The sequence below is a fragment of the Onthophagus taurus genome, chromosome 8 (assembly GCF_036711975.1).
Source record: "Onthophagus taurus isolate NC chromosome 8, IU_Otau_3.0, whole genome shotgun sequence".
NCBI classification, from domain to species: domain Eukaryota; kingdom Metazoa; phylum Arthropoda; class Insecta; order Coleoptera; family Scarabaeidae; genus Onthophagus; species Onthophagus taurus.
This window is the reverse complement of record NC_091973.1, coordinates 5112066-5131648: the sequence shown is the minus strand read 5'-3', so window position 1 is coordinate 5131648 and position 19583 is coordinate 5112066. Positions and strand designations below refer to the sequence as shown.

Genomic DNA, 19583 nt, shown 5'->3' with positions numbered 1-19583 from the left:
CTAGTTGCGAACCTCCAGCGTAGAGCTTAGAGATCAATATTTCCGTATTGAAGTTTAATTTGACCGCGAATTGACAGAGGACAAGTACTTGTCGTCGCGCATGCACAAACTTTCCACTAATCAGCTTAATACTATGTACAATTTAGTTACATTTTAATCAAATATATTAGAATTATATTGTCTATTGAAGCGCGGATTAAAATAATAAAACTCACTCGGTGGCACGGTGGTTGTCGCAACGGTGGTTGTCGTGGTAGTTGTGGTTGTAGTAGTCGTTGGTGTTGGTATTATGGGCTGCGGTAAGTACTCTGGGTGAGAATTTTCCCCTGAAAACGACGACGAAACGGTTGCGCTCGCCAAAGTAACCCTTCCAAGTGTATAACTTGCTCTAGCTGTTGTAGTCATCTTGATAGGTACCAAAGTAGTCGATAATAACGCTTGTTCAGCAGCTTTTTTAATATGAAAATCTTTTTGAGATTCAACTAAAACAAATACAATTATGTGTATCACTCAATATCACATTCATTGAATATCGCGGGTTGTGGTGCCCTAAGGTGATTAATTAATTCGTTACGAACGTGAAAAACTGGCCGTGCTGTATCAAAAACGTAATAAAACGTGTAAACGCGTGTGGTTATTTACACGAAATTGGTGCTGCATAATTTCGCAACTGTGGCCTGCGCAACTTCGGAGTACGTACCGACGCAAGGATTAACCCAGAGCAGCCTCTGCCATCCTAAACACTCGTATAACTGTGTCATATCCGTTCCTTTACAAGCACAGGTCGTCCTGAGATCTGTCCCAAGAATTCCCAACATTGCAAGGCGACATTCCGATGGCGAACCGGCACATTTTTTCGTCACGCTATCCACCGCACAGGACTGCTCGTAATATTCAAGACGTGATCTAGAAAATATTGTTTGAATTAATCCAACAAAGAAATGTAAATTTTATTCTATACACCAGCGTTTCTCAACGTTTCAGTATTCGGGCCCCAATTTTCAATAACAATTTTTATGGCGCCCCTCTACCTTTCTTTTGCGTCATTTATTTAAAAATTTTGGCAGCAAACAGCATGAAACCTAATAAACTTAGACGCCATTTGGAAACACTTCATAGTGAGTACGTTAACAAGCCCCGAGAATTCTTTGAATTAAAATTAGTCAGCAAAAAACCTTTGTTTGTGAACGAAAAAGTTTTACTTGCCTCTTACAAAGTATTATATAAAATAGCCAGATATAAAAAAGGCTCACACCATTGGTGAAGACCTTATTCTGCCAGTTGCGATGGAGATTGTAGAAACTATGTTTAGAGATAATTTTGCCAAACAATTACAATCCATACCTCTTTCAAATTATACTGTTGTCCGCCGAATTGGTGATATAGCAGAAGATGTACAGCTCTGTTCAGAATTAATGCGAATCGGCCGCTGTTAGCTCCGACATGACGCTGGTACTGGAAGAAGACGGAGACATCTTTTGTTTCTATTCAACTCGATTTCTGAGACTAAAGGAAGAGGGTAAAATCGAGATAAAACCGTCCCAGTTTGGAGTGGGCTGAAGAATAGATCACCCTTCTTTTTTTAAAGGTGTTAATTGTATTTTATTTTAAATCTTTTTTAATATTTTTAAGCACAACATATACACAATTTTTTATATGTTCCTCTAATAAATGATTTTAGAGTATTTCTATAAATAAAACGTCAGATAAAAATCTCAGTAATATAATTAATAACTTATAAATAAAACTTCATGAAACTCTCCTTCAAATTTTAAATAGAATTATTGAATATCAAAATTGCGTGTATTTATTTCCAATATAAATATCTCTTATGTTATTTTAAAAATAAGGCTTTTTCCTTTTTAAAGACAAAAATTTCTTTCTTTCTTAGAAATTTTTTGGAATTTATGGCAGTCATAAAAATTCTTGGGGGTGTGCAAAAGTGATTTTATGTCCAGATGACAAAAATTTTTGTAGTTGAAATTTGTGTTTTGTTTAATACGACATGACTCGTGTTCTTGGTCAACGAGAGTCAGGTTTGACTACGAGAGGAGCAATTATGTCACTTCATCAAGAAGGAATAGATAAACGGGAAATTGCCGAATGTGTAGGCTTATTAGTAAGTTCTACCAATTACCGTTTATGCTCGTTTTTCAAATTTGTCTGGGCATTTTTTGAAGTTTGTCGTTTTTCTTTTTAAATTCACTTTCTTTCAATAGGCTGAGTCTTAAAATACCCCATACAATATTTCGAGAAATTTGTTAATAAATACATATTACATTTTCTGTATATTTTCGTTAAGTTATGTAAAAATCGTGTCTTAATTTAAAAAAATACCTACCTTTTTATTATAACAATCGTTCATGAAAATGGGGTTCGTCTTAGAATCGGGCGGGGCTGATAATCGAACCTATACGGTAATCTTTTCAGTTCAATTTTCCGAGGGTATTTGCAATTTTTTACTGATAAAAACATTCGTATTTAATACATAATTATTACATAGATGCATTCTTACTATAGGTGAGTCAAATATATCGGTGGATTGGAAGATTTGAAGAAAATGGGGAAGTTGGCCTTACAACTTCTAGATCAGGCCGAAGACTTATTCTTAATAATGCTCAACGAAGGGGAATTGCTGAATACGTCACCGCCAATCCATTTAGAACGTCCACAATTATCAACGAGAATCAAGGGCTGGAATGTTCTAATCTTACCATCCGGAGAGCATTGCATGCAAAAGGCATTCATAACCGGGTAGCTGTAAAAAACCCATAATTATGGAGCAATTGGCTACAACACGGTTACGATTTGCCCGTGAATACCTTGAATATAATTGAGAATCAGTCATCTTCACAGACGAGAAAATCTTCTGTTCGTCGGACGACCATAAAAAATTACTATGGCGAAGGGATGGAACTCGGTATGATGCTAATCATGTTCAATCCAATATGTTTCCTTGGGTTATTGGGGATGGATGAGCATTCATGGACCGGGAGAACTGACTGAAATTAAAGGAAGATTTAATTCGATTGAATACATTCGAATGTTGGAGGATGTTTTGATACCATCAGTAAGAACCTGGTATCCAGAAGGGATCATCACGATAGTACAAGACAATTCGCCCGTTCATTCTTCAAGAATTGTTCAGGAGTGGTTTGACGACCATAATGAGGTTAGGCGAATAACCTGGCCAGCGCGGTCACCGGATCTTAACCCAATCGAAAATCTATCGGCTTTGGTGGAAAAACAGTTCCATAAAAATGCCAACTTTCCGATTCGCAACGTAGAGAGTCTGCGCCGCAACATTACAGTTGTGTGGGAATTGTTTCGCGGCAAGGATGAAACGAAAAATTAGTTAATTCCATGTCCACCAGATTGCACTGTTGCATAGAGAACAATGGGTATTACTTATTAGCAATTATTTTCATTTACTACAGGAATTGTGTAAAGTAAATGGATTGCTTATACCTATTTATTTTCTTAATTTTTCCTTGTGATTCAGTCATCTTGGTCATAAATCACATTACCCTGCTTGTCTGATCGGAACTTTTACAACACTACTGAACACTACAGAGCAGGTAAAACCTGGATTGAATGCCTCGTGAATGTAGGTCGTTTCTAGTACAATTTTATGCCTCTACGAGCGGCTCTTTTCGCATTATATCTGAACGGAACTCTACAGCATCAGCTTCTTGAAAAGTTGTGTGACAAATTGTTTTCGATTCACCTTGACGAGGCAACAGATAGCAATAAAGACGCTCATTTAATTGCCTATGTCTGATTTTGTGAAGAACTACTTTTCTGCAAACGTATAGAACTCAAAGCAACAGCACTTGCTTTGTTTGATATTTTAAATAATTTTATTAATGAGGCAAACATAGAGTGGAAGAATTGCGTTGGAATATGCACCGATGGTGCTTATACAATATTTGGAAGATTCCAAAGCGTATAAGCACTTGTGAAAGAAAAATCTCCGCAATGTGTCTGGACACATTGCATGATCCATACAAAGGCTCTGGTTTCCAAAGAAATGAGTCCTGGTCTCAACATTGTGCTAACGACGGTTGTAACTGTAGTAACTTATATAAAAATGAGACCCGTAAAATCAAGAATCTTTAATGCACTTTGCAAATATATGGGAGGAGAACATTCAACGTTGCTATTTTATTGTGAGGCCATCACGTGTGAAATTTCTACAACGTGTAAGAGTTAAAAAAGGAAATTGACACTTTTCTAGAAGAGGAAAACCGCCTGGAAGCCAAAAAGTTTCGAGATGCTTTATTTGTGATGAAATTGGTTATATATTCGAGAAATTAAATACCCTGAATCTACAACTCCAAGGAGCAAACACACATATGTTGGATAGCAGTGATAAAGTTAGTGCATTCTGTAGAAATTTGGAGCTGTGGAGCAGAAATGTGAAACAAAAAAAACTAGAAATGTTTGCAAATGTGAATGAGTGTGTCAAAACATACAAGGAAGAAGAACAGTATGTGAAAGTTGTTTTTGTAACAATAGAAAGTCATTTAGCCATGTTGGCACAGAATTTTGAAAAGTATTTTCTTGCTTCGAACTACTCACGAAGGTCTCTCAACTGCAGAAGAAGAAATCTTCATACACTTTACTGCAAGGAGCGAAATTTAGTAATAGAGAGAATTTAGTAATAAAACTCTCTTTGAATTTTGGGCGGGAGTGGATGATGCATTTTCTCCAGTGAAAACAAGAGCATTTCGTATATTATTGCCATTTTCAACATCCTACCTTTGTGAAGCCGGATTTTCTGCGGTGGCTGCTTTAAAGACAAAATATAGGACTCGACTGAATATAGACCAAAGAACTGAGAGTGGCTATTTGTAATATAAAACCTTCTTTTGAAAAACTTTGCTGTGCGAGACCGGCCCAAGGGAGTCACTAATAATTATAATCATTACAGCTACTTTTAATTTAGTACTGATGAGTCTATTATTGTTTCATTTGGCATTTGACAGTACCTACTGATACAATCATATTTATAGTAATTAAATACATAGGTAGTAGTACGAGTGTATTAGTTTAAATGTGTACTGTACTTACTTAAATTTTTGGAATGTCAGAATGACATTAATTTTTTATTAGTAATTATCTTTTTTTTTCATTTTGATGTGTTGGCGCCCCCCATGTAGAATTATGACGCCCCCCTAGGGGGGCGCGCCCCACAGGTTGAGAAACGCTGCTATACACACTTACCGGCATTCTTTGCTTTCTCTACATGCTTCCGCGAGGGATAAACACGTAGGTTGGGGTGCACCCTCAATCCTTTGTGCGCATACAGGATGAAGTTTTTCTTGAGCGATCATGCATGTATCGAGTTTGTTGTCGGTCTTCCTATAAAGTAAAAAGCGAAAGGTGTCGTTTCGATTCGGAGAAACGATTTGTCGTGCTGGTCTTACTTGCAGAGGCAAAAGGCGATCTCAATGTTCCAAGGAAATCCCGGCTTTCTATAGAAAGCTTGCAACGCCTCCATGCACGAATTCCGGTTACACCGCGACATGTCGCAATGATGCAAAATCGGTGCCAGCGACATTCTACAATTGTAGTTCCCATTGCAACTTTCCATCGCCACGTGGCATGTACTTTGAAATATCGTCCGAGACATTTCATTTGCCTCAGATCGAGCATGATCGGTTGAGCCTAAAATTAATTCTTTTAAACAAACCTTTGTCCACATTAAGTTATCGAAAATCCAGAAGAAACGAATTTTATTATTTCGAATAGTCGTCTTAATAATATCTCTTATTATTAATTATTGATTTCTCGCGATTTTTTCGGATAAAGATAATCGCGTAATGAAAAGAAAAAATGGAAAGAGAGTTTAAAAATTTTTAAAAACCCATAATAAAATTGTAGACCGCATGCAAAAAAATCTGACTACCAGTGCCTTTGGTAACAAGTGCAGATAACCCTGTGCAATTTTGATTCCTATTTGAGCTGACGCACGATGACAAAACGGCAAAAAAAACAAGGGGAATATCTCGAAAAAACGCTAACGACTATCGAAGGGAAAAAATGTTTGCATGCTCTCTCAGCTCGACAAGTTGAATACGTCGCCGACGAATCTACTCTCGAAAGTAAGCTTCCTTCTGCTTGCAGTACTTTATTAAAAAAAACTATCCATATTCCGGAAAAAAATTTCAATAAAAAACGACATGCTTCACCGAACGCATCTCTTCTAAGTAATTTATATATAATTCCGATTAATTAGAAGAGATATGATTGAGGCGTCGCCGTTTTCAATACCTACTTGAATATTTTTGTTGATGACCAGCGGCGCTGACGTTCTGTTCCTCATCATAGTGGCTGATGTTTGGAGCTGTTGATTTTCCTTTGTTGCTGAGAACGGTCGCGCTAATGTGGTCGCTGTTAGCGTGCGCCTCTATCCCATTGGCCGCGTCAACTAGCGGGTTTTCTACTATGGAATTGCCTAGCCCGTTGTCAAATGAGGCAGACGCGTTGTCCGACGCTGAAATCATCTTTTACTGAAACGTTCCTCGCTAGCTGATTGACTACTATTCTAATACGCGAGTGAGAACAGTACCAAAAAAGTACAGACCAGCGCGCTAGAAGGCTATCATCGGTTACTGAAGAAACGCACCAGAAATAGAGAGTTCAAAAACAATATATTTGGTGCTATTTGGAAGAAGTTGATTAAACTTTAAACCCAACTTCAGTAACTAATTTCATTTAAGGTAAAAATTACAAAATTATTGGAATTATAGACTTAATTGGGCGATGTCATACATTCTCTGCCCTAAATTTAGTGGAGGTCGCTTGCGGTCGGAGCGTCGCAATGTGTTGATCGATTTTGGGTTGATATGGCATTAACTGTGGAGCTACGGGATAACGATCTCGGCTTAGGCGGGCGAAGTCATAGATTTTCTACTTTAATTAAAGTCGAGGAAGCTTGCTGCCGATGCGTTGTAAATGTAATGTGTTGCTTAGTTTCAGGTTGATATGATATTAATTGAACCTCGGCCGCAAGCGACCTCGACTTAGCCGGGCGAAATCATAAATTTTCCGCAAAGTTTAGCCGAGGCATTAATTGTAGCTCCTCGGCACTACAACTAGTACTAAAACTAACACTAGACTTAGAATTATTTCGGGTTAAGTCTTTTGAGAAAGTGAAGACGTCTTCTAAGTTAGTATTAGTTCTAGTTTTAGTTGATGCGATTTTTTGTTAGATTGATTATCAGAAGACTGGAAAAGGAATATAACTTCGGAGTGATGGGAGTGAATGAATAACATAGTTAATCACTGTAGTTGGGTTGATTTCGTAACTACGTTGAATTAATAAAGCATGTTAAATATCTTCAACTTCTTCCATAAATAAAATAAACGCAAGATAAAACCGAAGATGGTAGAAAAAGTCGCTCTCACCCGTCTCGTCGAAGTCTGGATACTGTAAGGAGGTGATGAGCGTCTCCTCTACGGTGTGGAAATCTATGCCTGTGCCAGTGCTATGCGTGCGATAGGTGCCGGAGGCATGAACATTGGCGTGCGTTGTAGGAGGGATCAAGAAGTACGGGTAGAGGTTCGTGGGAGGTGACCAGAAGTTCCGAAAGAAGGCCCGGTCAGGGTCGGCGGGTGTAGAGTCGGGGCCAAGGGATAACGTGAGAATGTCTGAAACATAAACAAACCCGGTTGAGGAAGGACGGGCAGTGTGCGCGTGCTTTTTTGGGCGGTGATCGTCTGTCTGGTGCGACGTTCAAAGTGTTATCCATGCTGATATGTGGACTCGGGGCGTGAATAGGATGGCCGAAGGATGGACTTACCCACACACGGATTGTGGTTCACTATGCTGAATATGCGATCGCATCTCTTCTTCATGTGATGGTTGTTAGGACAAATACAACCAAACATTGGTGACTTACGTAGGTTCGCCCAAGATTCATGGCAGAGGTCTCTGAAATATAACCAAGTCTTTGCTTCCGACATGGAAATTGACCAAAATCTAACCTGTCTTCCATTCGACACTTGTTTTCTCGAACTTTGCAGTGTGCCTTGAAGTCTTCGTAAAGTTTCAAGCATTTTCTTTCTTGCTGGCAAACCGACAGCGCGTGGTTGCAGGTTGGAAGGGCGTCTACCGGATAAGGATCTTTTTCTGGAAAGAATTCGACCGCATTTCGGACGATATCATTTGCAGGGACTGATATTTATGGCTCCAAATTAATGTCGAAGTATGAATTATTGGAAATTCTCTCATCAAAACCTATCGGGATGGCATTCGTTTTTATCGACACAAATCACACCACCGACGGGACAAAGGAAAACAATTAGCCGTATTTGATTTATACCTTTCGGTGGTGGTATGAATTACACAATAATTAAGATTTGTAACCCTCGGCAATTAATTACTAGAAACTTCGTCCCGCCGCCCTCGAGGGCCACACGATCCTCGAGAACTGCCGCAAAGAACATTATCCTGCGACCACGACTTGCATTATTCATTATTTAGTTTAAAGATTAACTTCGGTCCTCGTTATTTTGAAACCTACCGTATTCCCGATTATGCCCTTCCAGAGTTGGATCTCCTTAACTGAACTTCTAACGATCGTGTGTATATTTGATGGGGACGTATTATTTATGCAATAATTCCTAGTTTATTAATAATTAATAAAGAGGGGTTTATCTTAAAATATAAAGAAATTTATTTATATTAAAAAGAGTTAGTTGGCCAAAATCTTATAAAAACTTTAAAGTCATTTCAAGGAGTAGCCATCAAAAGAATCTATTTAATTATTTAGCGACGTTATTAAACGAGATGATGGAACTTTCAGTAAAGTGTTTCATGAAAAATTCAAGAAACTAGAGACCTACCAAGCAGTGATAATTTTCGAATTACGTTTGACATTAATTTTGGACCATGCTACAATTTATTTACATTTTATAATTTTTCGTTCAATGACTTAAAAATTCCTCGTAATTTTAAGATAAGCTCACACAAAAGCGATTTGCGTTTACGAGAGGAGGTAATACCTGCCATTTGGGGTTAAACTTATAGGTAGGAGAAGGTAGGAATATGAAATTAGTTACGATACGTCACGCGAAATTTGCTCGCGCATAAATTATTTTATCTAAATACGCTTGGTTTATCAGTCTTTAAAACAGAAGTATCAAAGGGAACATGCGTTCAACCAAAACGTGGGGCGCACATGCCACGAACGAATGGGATTTACAAAAAAGTGGGGGGACGAGACCGTTTTCCTCGCGAACGGCCAACGTCAGGTGAGCTCTAACGACGCCTGACACTGTGATAAAACAATCAAGTTTCGAGTTCAAAGGTAATTTTTGGGCTATTTTTAAAGTCAACGACTCAAAGGCACTTGCTTTCCTTTCCTCGGACGGGAAAATTTCAACGTGAAAACAGAGAGGCAGACAAGCAAACAAAGCTTTTCGGGCGATGATCTTTCATGTTCAACATTTTAATTTAAAGCTCAAACGATTAGGTTCAAAAGATTTAAGCCTTTGCTGGACTAATTAATTAGTAATTTTAATAAGATAGTTTCGTTGTTAACAGACAAGTTTTCGGTCTACTTAAAAATTAAGTTATAACTTTGATATTGTTTCTAATAGAACAAATATTAAATAGAATTTTGAAGGTAAAAGTTTGAAAACGGAATCAGGGCAGATTACATCAAGCTTCACGACACGTTACCCAAAAAAAGAAGATTTTTTTATTGTCGCCGAGGAAGCGAGGTCGGAGGTCGACAAAGACGTCGCATTCTGACGGAGACATTGGAATTCGATCTCCCATTTACCGATAAATTATTCAGGACGTCACGGGAGTGAAAAAAAGACCGTCACTTTCGATCGCGTTGAATAATTAACCCGATCGAAACACGTGTCTTTGTGGTGATCGGATGCAAAATTTAAGACAATTAAGCTCAGAGCAACGGTTCTCGTATTGATTTGGGCTGCTTCGCAGTAAATTTAGATCTCCGCTACTTGATCCGTGGTCTTATTTTCATGTTCTAGGTAATAAATTTCTGGATTGTCTGACCGGAGGCGTTTATCTCAACATAACGCGAACAATCTTATTTGTGGAACCGATTGGGCACCCCCAAAAGATTAATCCAACGAATACTATCTTTTTTTACTACTTTTTTTTGTTGGTTTCAAAATTAATTAATTTAATGAGATAAACCGATAAACGGCGTGTAATTTGAACAAGTACTTGTAAAGGTTGGTTAATTGTACATTAAATTTGTAAGTACTCGAAAGGAAAAGCACCGATACGTTGGTTCAATAGGTATATAAAGGAGCCGTCCGGAATGAATTATTGTTTGAGTCGGGAAACTTTATGTTAGCAAAGCTTTAGAGTGATTAATTAACGACTAAAGTTTTAATGCAAAGTGGTCTTCGCACGGGGGAAAATTGGAAAGGTAAAAGTTTCATAAGGCCCTTCCTAAGTAATTGACTGAATCAAAGTCTAGATTCTGCACGGTGAGGCGAGGAAAGTCTCTCGCTTACCTTTTTTAAGGACGAAAACGCAAGGGTGATCGAAGAGGAAGTCTCTGAAAGAGTTGCATTCTGGGTCCACGTGTGGTTCTCGACAGAGACACGTTGGTTTGAAGAATGGGAATGCTTGTAGTGTTCGCAGGGCCGCCTGGCATTTGGTTACAGTCACCGTTGAGCACGCAACTGAAACAAAATTACAATTAATCGGTCGCGCAACGGCCTTTTCAATGCGTCTAAGGTTAACGAACTTTCAGCGATTGATCGCGATATGAAATATTCCCCATTAAAAGTTACGACCTTTTTGCTATTGCTTGTTAGTGCCCCGATACAATCTTGAAGATTTCGTGTTTGCTCGGTAACAATGCTTTCAAGTCAGGAAACAATTAAAATATGTCATTGTAAAAAAGTTTCAGCTAAGAAACGTAACGTTACGACTAGTTGAACTAGGATTCTGAATCTACACGCCTACTAATCCTTGATAGGTGTTTATAAATTCATTCTAATATCTTGAGAACATATAATCTCCGGAGGAACCCCAAGAACCGACTTACGTTACAATTAGACCGCCCTGGGATATTATCCATTACGTAGGCATTAAGCGCATAATCTGAAATTTGCCGGAGTGGATCAGTAACAAGTACGTACTAATAACTCCCTTGTCGACTTATCTTACTTCTCTATTGTTTGCAAAGTGCAAAATCTGGTCTCAAGATTCCTACACCGAGTGTTCGTTAATTGTTTATGTCATCACCTTAATATATATAAAATTTAAACTCGATTTTTAATGATTTTTTTGATTATTTACTGTTTTATGTTATTTATACTTTGAGACATATTATTTATTGTTAAAACAATCCGAGTTTTGTTTCTCTTATCAATGAATACACGATCATAATAAAATAACAAGTAATTAGTAAAAAAATGTCATTAATATTTGAAAAATTTTGAAAATTTTTCATTTCATTGCCAAAGATGGATTGTATATTCTCATCGTGTTCAATAAGTCATTGTATACATTTTAAGATCAAGCACAGCGCAGTAGATCCAATAGTTTCCATTTTATTTTTGAAACAAAATATTTCAAAAACCACTAATTTTTTTATTCCATTGCCAAAGATGATTTGTGGGTACTTATCGTATTCAGTAAGTTATTCTGTACAATTTGAGACTAAACAATGCTAAAATTATATATTTATATATATATATATATATATATATATATATATATATATATATATATATATAAAGTAGATATATTTTATGTATATACAGGGTGTTTCATAGTATATGCGCAGGACTTCAGGATATGATAGTTTTTTGAAAAAAAGTTTCTATCAACTTACCCTCTAAAATGCACCATTTTTGAGATACAGGGTGTTGAAATTTAATTAAAAAAATCGTTTTTTGCAAATATCTCCGGAACCGTTTATTGTACAGAAAACAGCGTTTGTAAGCATTTTCTACTCATAACAAGCTAAGTTTTGTGTGAGAAAGAAATTTTTCCTCGATAGAGATATCATTGATAGAGAGCCATGTTTCTTTAACGGTCGATTGCAACACCTAGGCTATAAAGGATCTCAGCTATAACACCATTCACGACCAACTTCTTCATTATCTTAAAATAGAATAATTAGTTGTATATTAAGATGATGATGTTTTATTAATAAGCCGAGGTCGCGTAGCGGGCGAGGCAAATCCTCGATAACATTTTCTTTAAGAGTGTCGATTATAACACCGCGGCTAGAAATAATCTCAGCCATATGAATTTGCGACCAGCATTTTCATTGTCTTAATATAAAATAGTTGTATAACAAAGATCACGATGTGGCATCATTAAGCCGAGGTCGCGTAGCGGGCGAGGCAGAGCCTCGACAGTTTTTTTCTTCAAGGGTTGATTGCAACACCTCGACTATAAACAATCTCAGCTATAACAATTCATCACCAACTTCTTCACTATCTTAAAATAGAATAATTAGTTGTATAACAAGATGATGATGTTTTATTAATAAGCCGAGGTCACGTAGCGGGCGAGGCAAATCCTCAATAGCATTTTCTTTAAGGGTGTCGATTATAACACCTCGGCTATAAATAATCTCAGCCATATGAATTCGCGACCAGCATCTTCATTATCTTAATATAAAATAGTTGTATAACAAAGCTCACAATGTTTTATCATTAAGCCGAGGTCGCGTAGCGGGCGAGGCAGAATCTCGATAGCTTTTTTCTTTAACGGTCGCTTGCAACATATACGGTCAATTTATTGGAATACAAAATTTATTTTACTAAAATGTTAGGACAAGTAACAAAAACAAGCGTTAACTTCATAATTGCAAAATAAAAAAAAATGATACAAAAGTTGTCTTTTAAAAATTCTCCAAATCGTAAAGGATGTATTTGAAAGGAACAATGTATTTCGCACATTTCAGCGTTTGTGTAAAAAATTGTATAATTTACTTTTAACAAGTAGGCTTTAAATTTTATAAAAAAAGCTACTTCCTGTCAAAATAACAATTAGTTTGTACCTGCAAAAAGTAAACTTGTATTACAAAATTAAAAATGAATTACACAAACGCTGAAATGTGCGAAATGCGGTAATTCGGCAGAAGCTCAAGAAAGACATTCTGATCGCCCAGTACCAGAAGTTTTAAAAGGAATACTGCTGACAATGGGCGGTCTATGGAAGTTGCAAATCCCCAAGTAGAAGAGGCTGTCCTCAACGAAATTGACGAAAATCCGATCACAAGTACCAGCAAAATTGCTCACAACTTAAACCTATCTCACTCGACGGTTTGGAGAATTTTGAAAAGACAACTTTTGTATCCCTACCATATCCAAAGAGTACAAGCCTTATTGCCAAGAAATTTTCTGCCAAGATTGGCTTTTGTACATCAAAATAGCTCAAAATCCTGAGTTTGGAGCCGAAGTTCTGTTTACGGATGAAGCATCTTTCTCGAAGGATGGTATTTCCAATTTTCACTATAACCACTTATGGGCAGAAGAAAATCCACATGAAATTGCAGAAGCAACAATTTTCCGTAAATGTTTGGGCTACCATCGTCGATGATCATTTGATAGGCCCACATTTTTTACCAAACAGATTAAACGGTGCAGATTATCGACAATTTCTAGAAGAAGTGCTGCCGGAACTGCTGGAAAATGTACCGCTTCAAGTAAGACAAGACATGTACTTTATGCATGATGGAGCTTTCGGCCCACATTAGTTTGGTTGCTCGCCAATACTTGGACGACGAATATCCAGACCGTTGGAACGGTCGAGGAGGCCACCGCGATCTCCCGAACTTAATTGTTTAGATTTTTTCTTTTGGGGCCATCTGAAAACCCTACTCTACGCTACTCCAGTTGAAAAGGTTGACCAATTAAGAGAGCGCATTGTTGTATCTTGCGACATAATTCGGAACACTCCGGAAATTTTCATATAAAATTTCGAAAATGGTGTATTTTAGAGGGTAAGTTGATAGAAACTTTTCTTCAAATTTTTGGACAAGTTATCACATATTGAAGTCCTGCGCATATATTATGAAACATCCTGTATATATAAAAACTATTCTGTAATAATATTGTAGAACGCCTATTTAATAAAGTAGTTCCACATAGTATGTATTTTTGTGATATTGTAATAGAGGAATTAAGAGTTTGTACGAAAAGTTAGTTCGCGTGAAGTCTTAATTCCATGGAAAACATAGAAGGCCAGTAAAGAGGAAGGAAATAGGTTTAATGCCACGACACACAGAGTTAGTTTAATCACTCTGCTCGGTAATTAAGGATTAGCGTTATAAGCGATGTGCATGAAGTTTCCTATCGCGGTTCGATTTGCATATCGGGGCGGACGAGTGTATGTTTTGCATACGCGTGGAGCGGCATCTCAGCTACACGGATTAATAATGGTAATATGTTACCTGAGCTCGCCATAATAGGTATCATTACATTGACTCTTGGCAAACGGTTCCGGCGGATATGTTTTAATAGGTCGTAAACTTAAGGATTTTGTTGTATCGAGATGCGATCGAAAAAAAAGGTCGGATTGTGTTTCTCCGGTTAAGGTGCGAGATTTATGAACTAAATAGGATAAAAGACGACGAGGGGTCAGAGAATAGATTGGACAAGGGCAATTACCACCAATGAAACGTCGATAACAAATCAGTAGCGACATCTCGGTGAGACGAAAAACACCCTTTAGAAATAGAGAAAAAAAGTAAACAATGGAGTTTGTCTACACGCGAATGCACGGCCAAGAAAGACGCATAAATTAAAATGGGCGCATCGATAAGCTACGAGAATTCTTTTATTTCCAATAAGAAAAAACTCTAATAAACCGGCAAATAATAGGGCTGGCAACGGCTGCCCAGATTACGGATGACGTATATGCTTTCGGAACAATACCCGCCGCAACGACATGAAAGAATTTTTAATATTCAATAAACCAATATAAACGGCCCGCCAAGTGGATTTAAAATTCAAATGTATGCATTCTTGTCGACTCGACGTTATTAAAACCTCATACCTTAGTGCACACGTGCGTATTGTAGCACTATTTTATTTTTCTGCTAACAGGTAACCCTTTACCAAGTCTCTACTTACGCAAATATTTGAATATTAAATTAAATTATATTTAAAAAATATATATATACAGCCTGAAGATGACTAAAACGTAGAAACTCGGGAAAATAAAAATTAGTACAACATTGTCACAAATGTAACAACTCTTTTAATAATTGACTTAAAAAGTGTGAACTAATACCAACTGAGTAGAAAACCTCTCGGCATTGAAACGCTTATCCAGAACACTCCATAAGCCTGTTAAAACTTTTTAATACCTTTGAAGTGAGATTTTTAATGTTTACAAACAGCTTTTGTTATCGAACTCGAGGTGAGCAGATATTCAAAACTTTTCGGATTCCGTAATTAGTTTTCGGTTTTATTAATACACTATCTTTATATTTTTATTTAACCCACGAATATGCGGGATGAACAAACTTTTTAATTCGGTACCGTTGAAAACTTTGTTCTAATGGAGTCCAGAATGGGTGATGTTGTGTGCGTTAAGAGTTGAAATTATGGTCGATAACTACGGAAACCTTTCCAGCCTATAGGTGAGATGGGCATGCATATTCAGACGGTTGGGTGTTCATATGTCGCGTAGTAAGTGTGAATTTGAATTGCACGGAGGTTTTCGAGGCAAAAAGCGAACCGCAAAGTTTAGTACCTCAAAGTTAGCGCGACAACACGGTAACGAATAAAATATTCAAACTGTACGAGATCAAAATTGCATCCATCCATAATTTCTGCTATGGAGCTTAATAAGTTACAGCAGGGAAATTGAGTATCGCGTATTGTTGCCGGAGAATTTGATGGAATTAACGTTTTCCTAGTGTTACATTTACTTACTCACTAATAATTCAGACCCTACAGCTTAGAAACTATTATGATTAACGGGTTAATATCTTATCCGAAGTTGCAACTAACAGTATTAACTTTACTGGATTACGTGAATCAACAGGAAATATTATTCAGAGTTAATTATCCCGTACGAATTTCCCTATTAACTAATAAATCGACGTCTGCGTTAAAATGTTAACGCAATATTTTACCAAAATTGCCAATCGGATAATAAATAATGACGTAAAAACCGACCATCGATATTTAAACAATTACCTCGTCCAACACTGTAAATAATAAGCGCAGCTGAATAGATCCTGTGTAATAGATCATTTAATTATGTCCAAATAGCTGATCGATTTCGTTTAACGTAATCAAACAGTGGTTTTTCCTTTTTCTTTCTAGTTAATACTTTAATTTAGTACTTTATCCAAGTAATTGCGTCACGAGCTAGTTTTCGTTTGAAAAATAACTAAAAGGCGACAATGTGAATTTAAGATTAATTCCACCATCGCGGATGAGAATCACGTGAGAACGATTTTTAGGAAGTGAATGCTCTCACGAAAGGGTACCCCCCAGTTCATATGGTTCAAGCTTTAGCCCTTTAAATTGGTAGCGGTTGCTTCTCATGGGAACAGATTCTCCATCAACTTGATACACTCTCGATCTGTCTCCCGTTTCCTTTTTTATTGGCGAGTTTTTTTTCAACTCGCGTTATTTTTTGTATCCAATGGTTAGATTTAGAACGATATAGGTGCTCGAGTATTGAACACGTGGGGCGAAAAGAAGAGGCGTCGAGTGATGATGTCAAAGTATTTAGACAATAGCAAGTCAAGAGTGGCAGTCTAGTAGTGGTGGCGGCGATACGACGTTGCTACCAGAATGGGGACTTCCCGTCAACCGGGCCAGAATGCTTTTATAAATTATTCAAGGTTCTGTATTGATCCAAGTTCCTTTACTCTCCTTTCCCCTATGCGAGTATTTCTGTTGGGTATGAATATCTGATCTCGACGCAAGTCCTGACCTGCCGTCACTCCACACACATACATCCCCTTTATCACTAAATCATAAAATTATTCAACTAAAATATAATTAATTTCCTTTTTGAAATAACAGGTATTGTTATAAATGAGCTTCAAGAAACGTGAAAAGAATCTAGTTGTTCCGAGATTAAAACCAACTTTAACAGAATACGTTTTCAAGCTTGTCGCGGAAACTGGATGAACTACAGGTAAATTAACCCACAGCGAGACAACAATACAAATAATGAGAGGCACGTTGTTATTTCAGAATAATTTAGTTTTAAATTGAGTTCCCCTAAGATCTCCATTATGAAAACGTTAAAATTCCGGTAATAATAACAAAGTGAAGAGAAATTCCAAGCTCGGGCATGAGATGAGATGGATAAATTTTACAAACTACAACAATCTTTCGGCCCGTCGGTGTAAAGGAATCTCTGGGAAGTTATTGCAATCGTTTTGAAGGGCGGAGAAGGGGCGATAACTGACAAGTAGAGCACGGTGATTGTTATTGTCCGTGACGTTATCATTGAAGACTTAGTTTACCTAGCTTTTAAGGAAAAACAGGTTCGCTCCAATTTGTCGATATTCGCCTCCAACACAAAAGGTAACTTTGCGGTAAAATTACAGTCTGAACAAAACGTGTACGGAGTACTCACCGAGCCCAATTGGAAATTATTGATATGGAAGTGCCCAGCCAATTAGGACGTTGTTACGTTTAGGAACTTATGGAGTATCTCGCTTGAAATTTTAACCAATAAAAATCGACGTTTCCAACGTTGGGTTTCCACTACTCCATTGGATTCTTACTTGAAGCCATACGCGCCGCCGCTAGTATGCCATATCAGGTCGTAGTGAACTTAGTAAAGTTCCCGAAATGGATATTGAATACTATTAGGCGGTGTAGGATGACATTGGGATGAAGTGTCAACGCCGTCTGAGGTTATCGCGAAAGCTGTTATCAGAGCTTTGGTTCACTTAGCGCGACAACCGAGAAACCGTATTCGATATTAATGTTTCATTTAACTTTTAACGTACCTTTTTGGCCGAACCAACTTTGTTTTGATGGCGCTAAAACCCGTCCGAGATAATTTCGCTTCATTTCCTACAGTTTAGTTCGGCTTAGTTTTTATCTTTGCAACAGTTCAACTTTTAAACCTATACATTATTTAAAAGAAGCCATTACGAAAAAGAACTTAACGACCAAAGCTCAGTTAAAAAATTACGTGGCCATTGATGTAATTACATAAATATTACATAACCCAATGATTGACCACGAACGCTTATGAATTAATATGTGAATTACTAATTGAGTCAAAACCCTACATAATGTGTTCTTTATATTTACCCACAGCATATTTTATTAGTTGTATTTATAAACTTGCCTTCCGTTATTATACCGGTACTACCACAGAATAATGTACGTCATTTTTCAGTTTATACTACGTTAATGGAAGACGTATTCATTTTATATGTACATTTAAACGTGGTTATCGCTTGGGAAATGGGAACTTAACATACGTCAGCATAAAACTGAAGGTTACATCCGATGGTAGATGGATACTTGCAGTCACGTTTCAAATTGATGCGTTCTTTTATCCGTTTTGGGTTGACCCAAAAATTTCTTTTCATACTATAATTTTATAACCAACCTACAGTGTGTTAATTGCAAGTATGTAACCAATAACACAGTATTTTTATTGCAATACGCGATTTGCGTATGATGCCTATTGCGCTGTGATATTGGTTGCATACTTGCACTGTACTTTAAAATGAGCCCAAACTCGATATAGTTTAACTATACTTGGTTTAAACTTATTTTGTAACATTTTTTATTTCTTACAAAATAAAGATAAAGATTTTTATATATAACTCATTATTACACAGTCTATCTGTATATAATTATTTTTACAGTTATCGAGTTTCGATTAGCTTTTCTAAGAAAATATATACAGTGTATTGTAGCATGTCTGCATCCCGCTACTTGTAACACTTATTAATAATTCAATTGGCAGCCGTACCTGCCATAAATAGTCGCAGGATTCGTTCTAAATAAAGTCCCAGCAATCGAATTACTATTTGATAAAGTATAACTGACATTCAAACTTCAAAATTAGTAGTTGGTGAAGTAGTATGGGGTATAATTTTTTAGTTAAAGAGAATGCATAATTTTAGATCGAATTCTTTGTAAATTTAACGATTATAAGTAGGTATGGTTGGGTGTGATGTGTATTTTTTATGTAGACGCAAACGACCTAAGCTACATCGGGTAATGCAAAATAGGAATTCTGCAAAAATGTAAGCACATTTTGTGGATTAAATTTGTGAAATAAAAACCGTCAGCTGCGAAATTGAGCGCTGAGGTTGCGCGAGATTCGTCCGGCGCAGTAAAACTCGAGATTCGACCCCCTTCCCAAGAAATACGGACTTGATAAATTTTAAAACGCTCAGTTGAATTCGCGTATATTGTGTATCATCGTTCTATTTTAGGAAATAAACGCCAGATGCGAAGTTCAAACATGCATAAGGGGAATTGCACACATCAGTTGATGTTTACCTTCAAAGCAAATATCGCAAAATACGTGCATACACACTCGAAACGGTAGGAAGACGAAAATTTTTCACAGTGACTTAGTAACGGTCGTCTATAAATATGAATTTACGAAAGAGAAA

General features: G+C 37.1%; 1 protein-coding gene across 5 annotated transcripts in view; it reads right to left on the bottom strand.

Moving 5' to 3' along the window:
* LOC111425235 (Glial cell line-derived neurotrophic family receptor-like) overlaps window positions 1-19583 on the bottom strand; it is a 109966-nt gene that overhangs the window by 9559 nt on the left and 80824 nt on the right. For 3 of the 5 annotated variants that reach the window (XM_023059143.2, XM_023059141.2, XM_023059142.2), the window contains 9 exons: window positions 10507-10677; window positions 7993-8137; window positions 7809-7939; window positions 7414-7656; window positions 6281-6499; window positions 5430-5670; window positions 5227-5364; window positions 701-906; window positions 216-482 (listed from right to left, as the gene is read on the bottom strand). In XM_023059143.2, coding sequence (XP_022914911.1) covers window positions 216-482; window positions 701-906; window positions 5227-5364; window positions 5430-5670; window positions 6281-6499; window positions 7414-7656; window positions 7809-7939; window positions 7993-8137; window positions 10507-10677 — 1761 coding nt within the window. The remainder of the gene's footprint in view (window positions 1-215; window positions 483-700; window positions 907-5226; window positions 5365-5429; window positions 5671-6280; window positions 6500-7413; window positions 7657-7808; window positions 7940-7992; window positions 8138-10506; window positions 10678-19583) is intronic. The other 2 variants (XM_023059146.2, XM_023059147.2) reach the window with 2 other exon arrangements.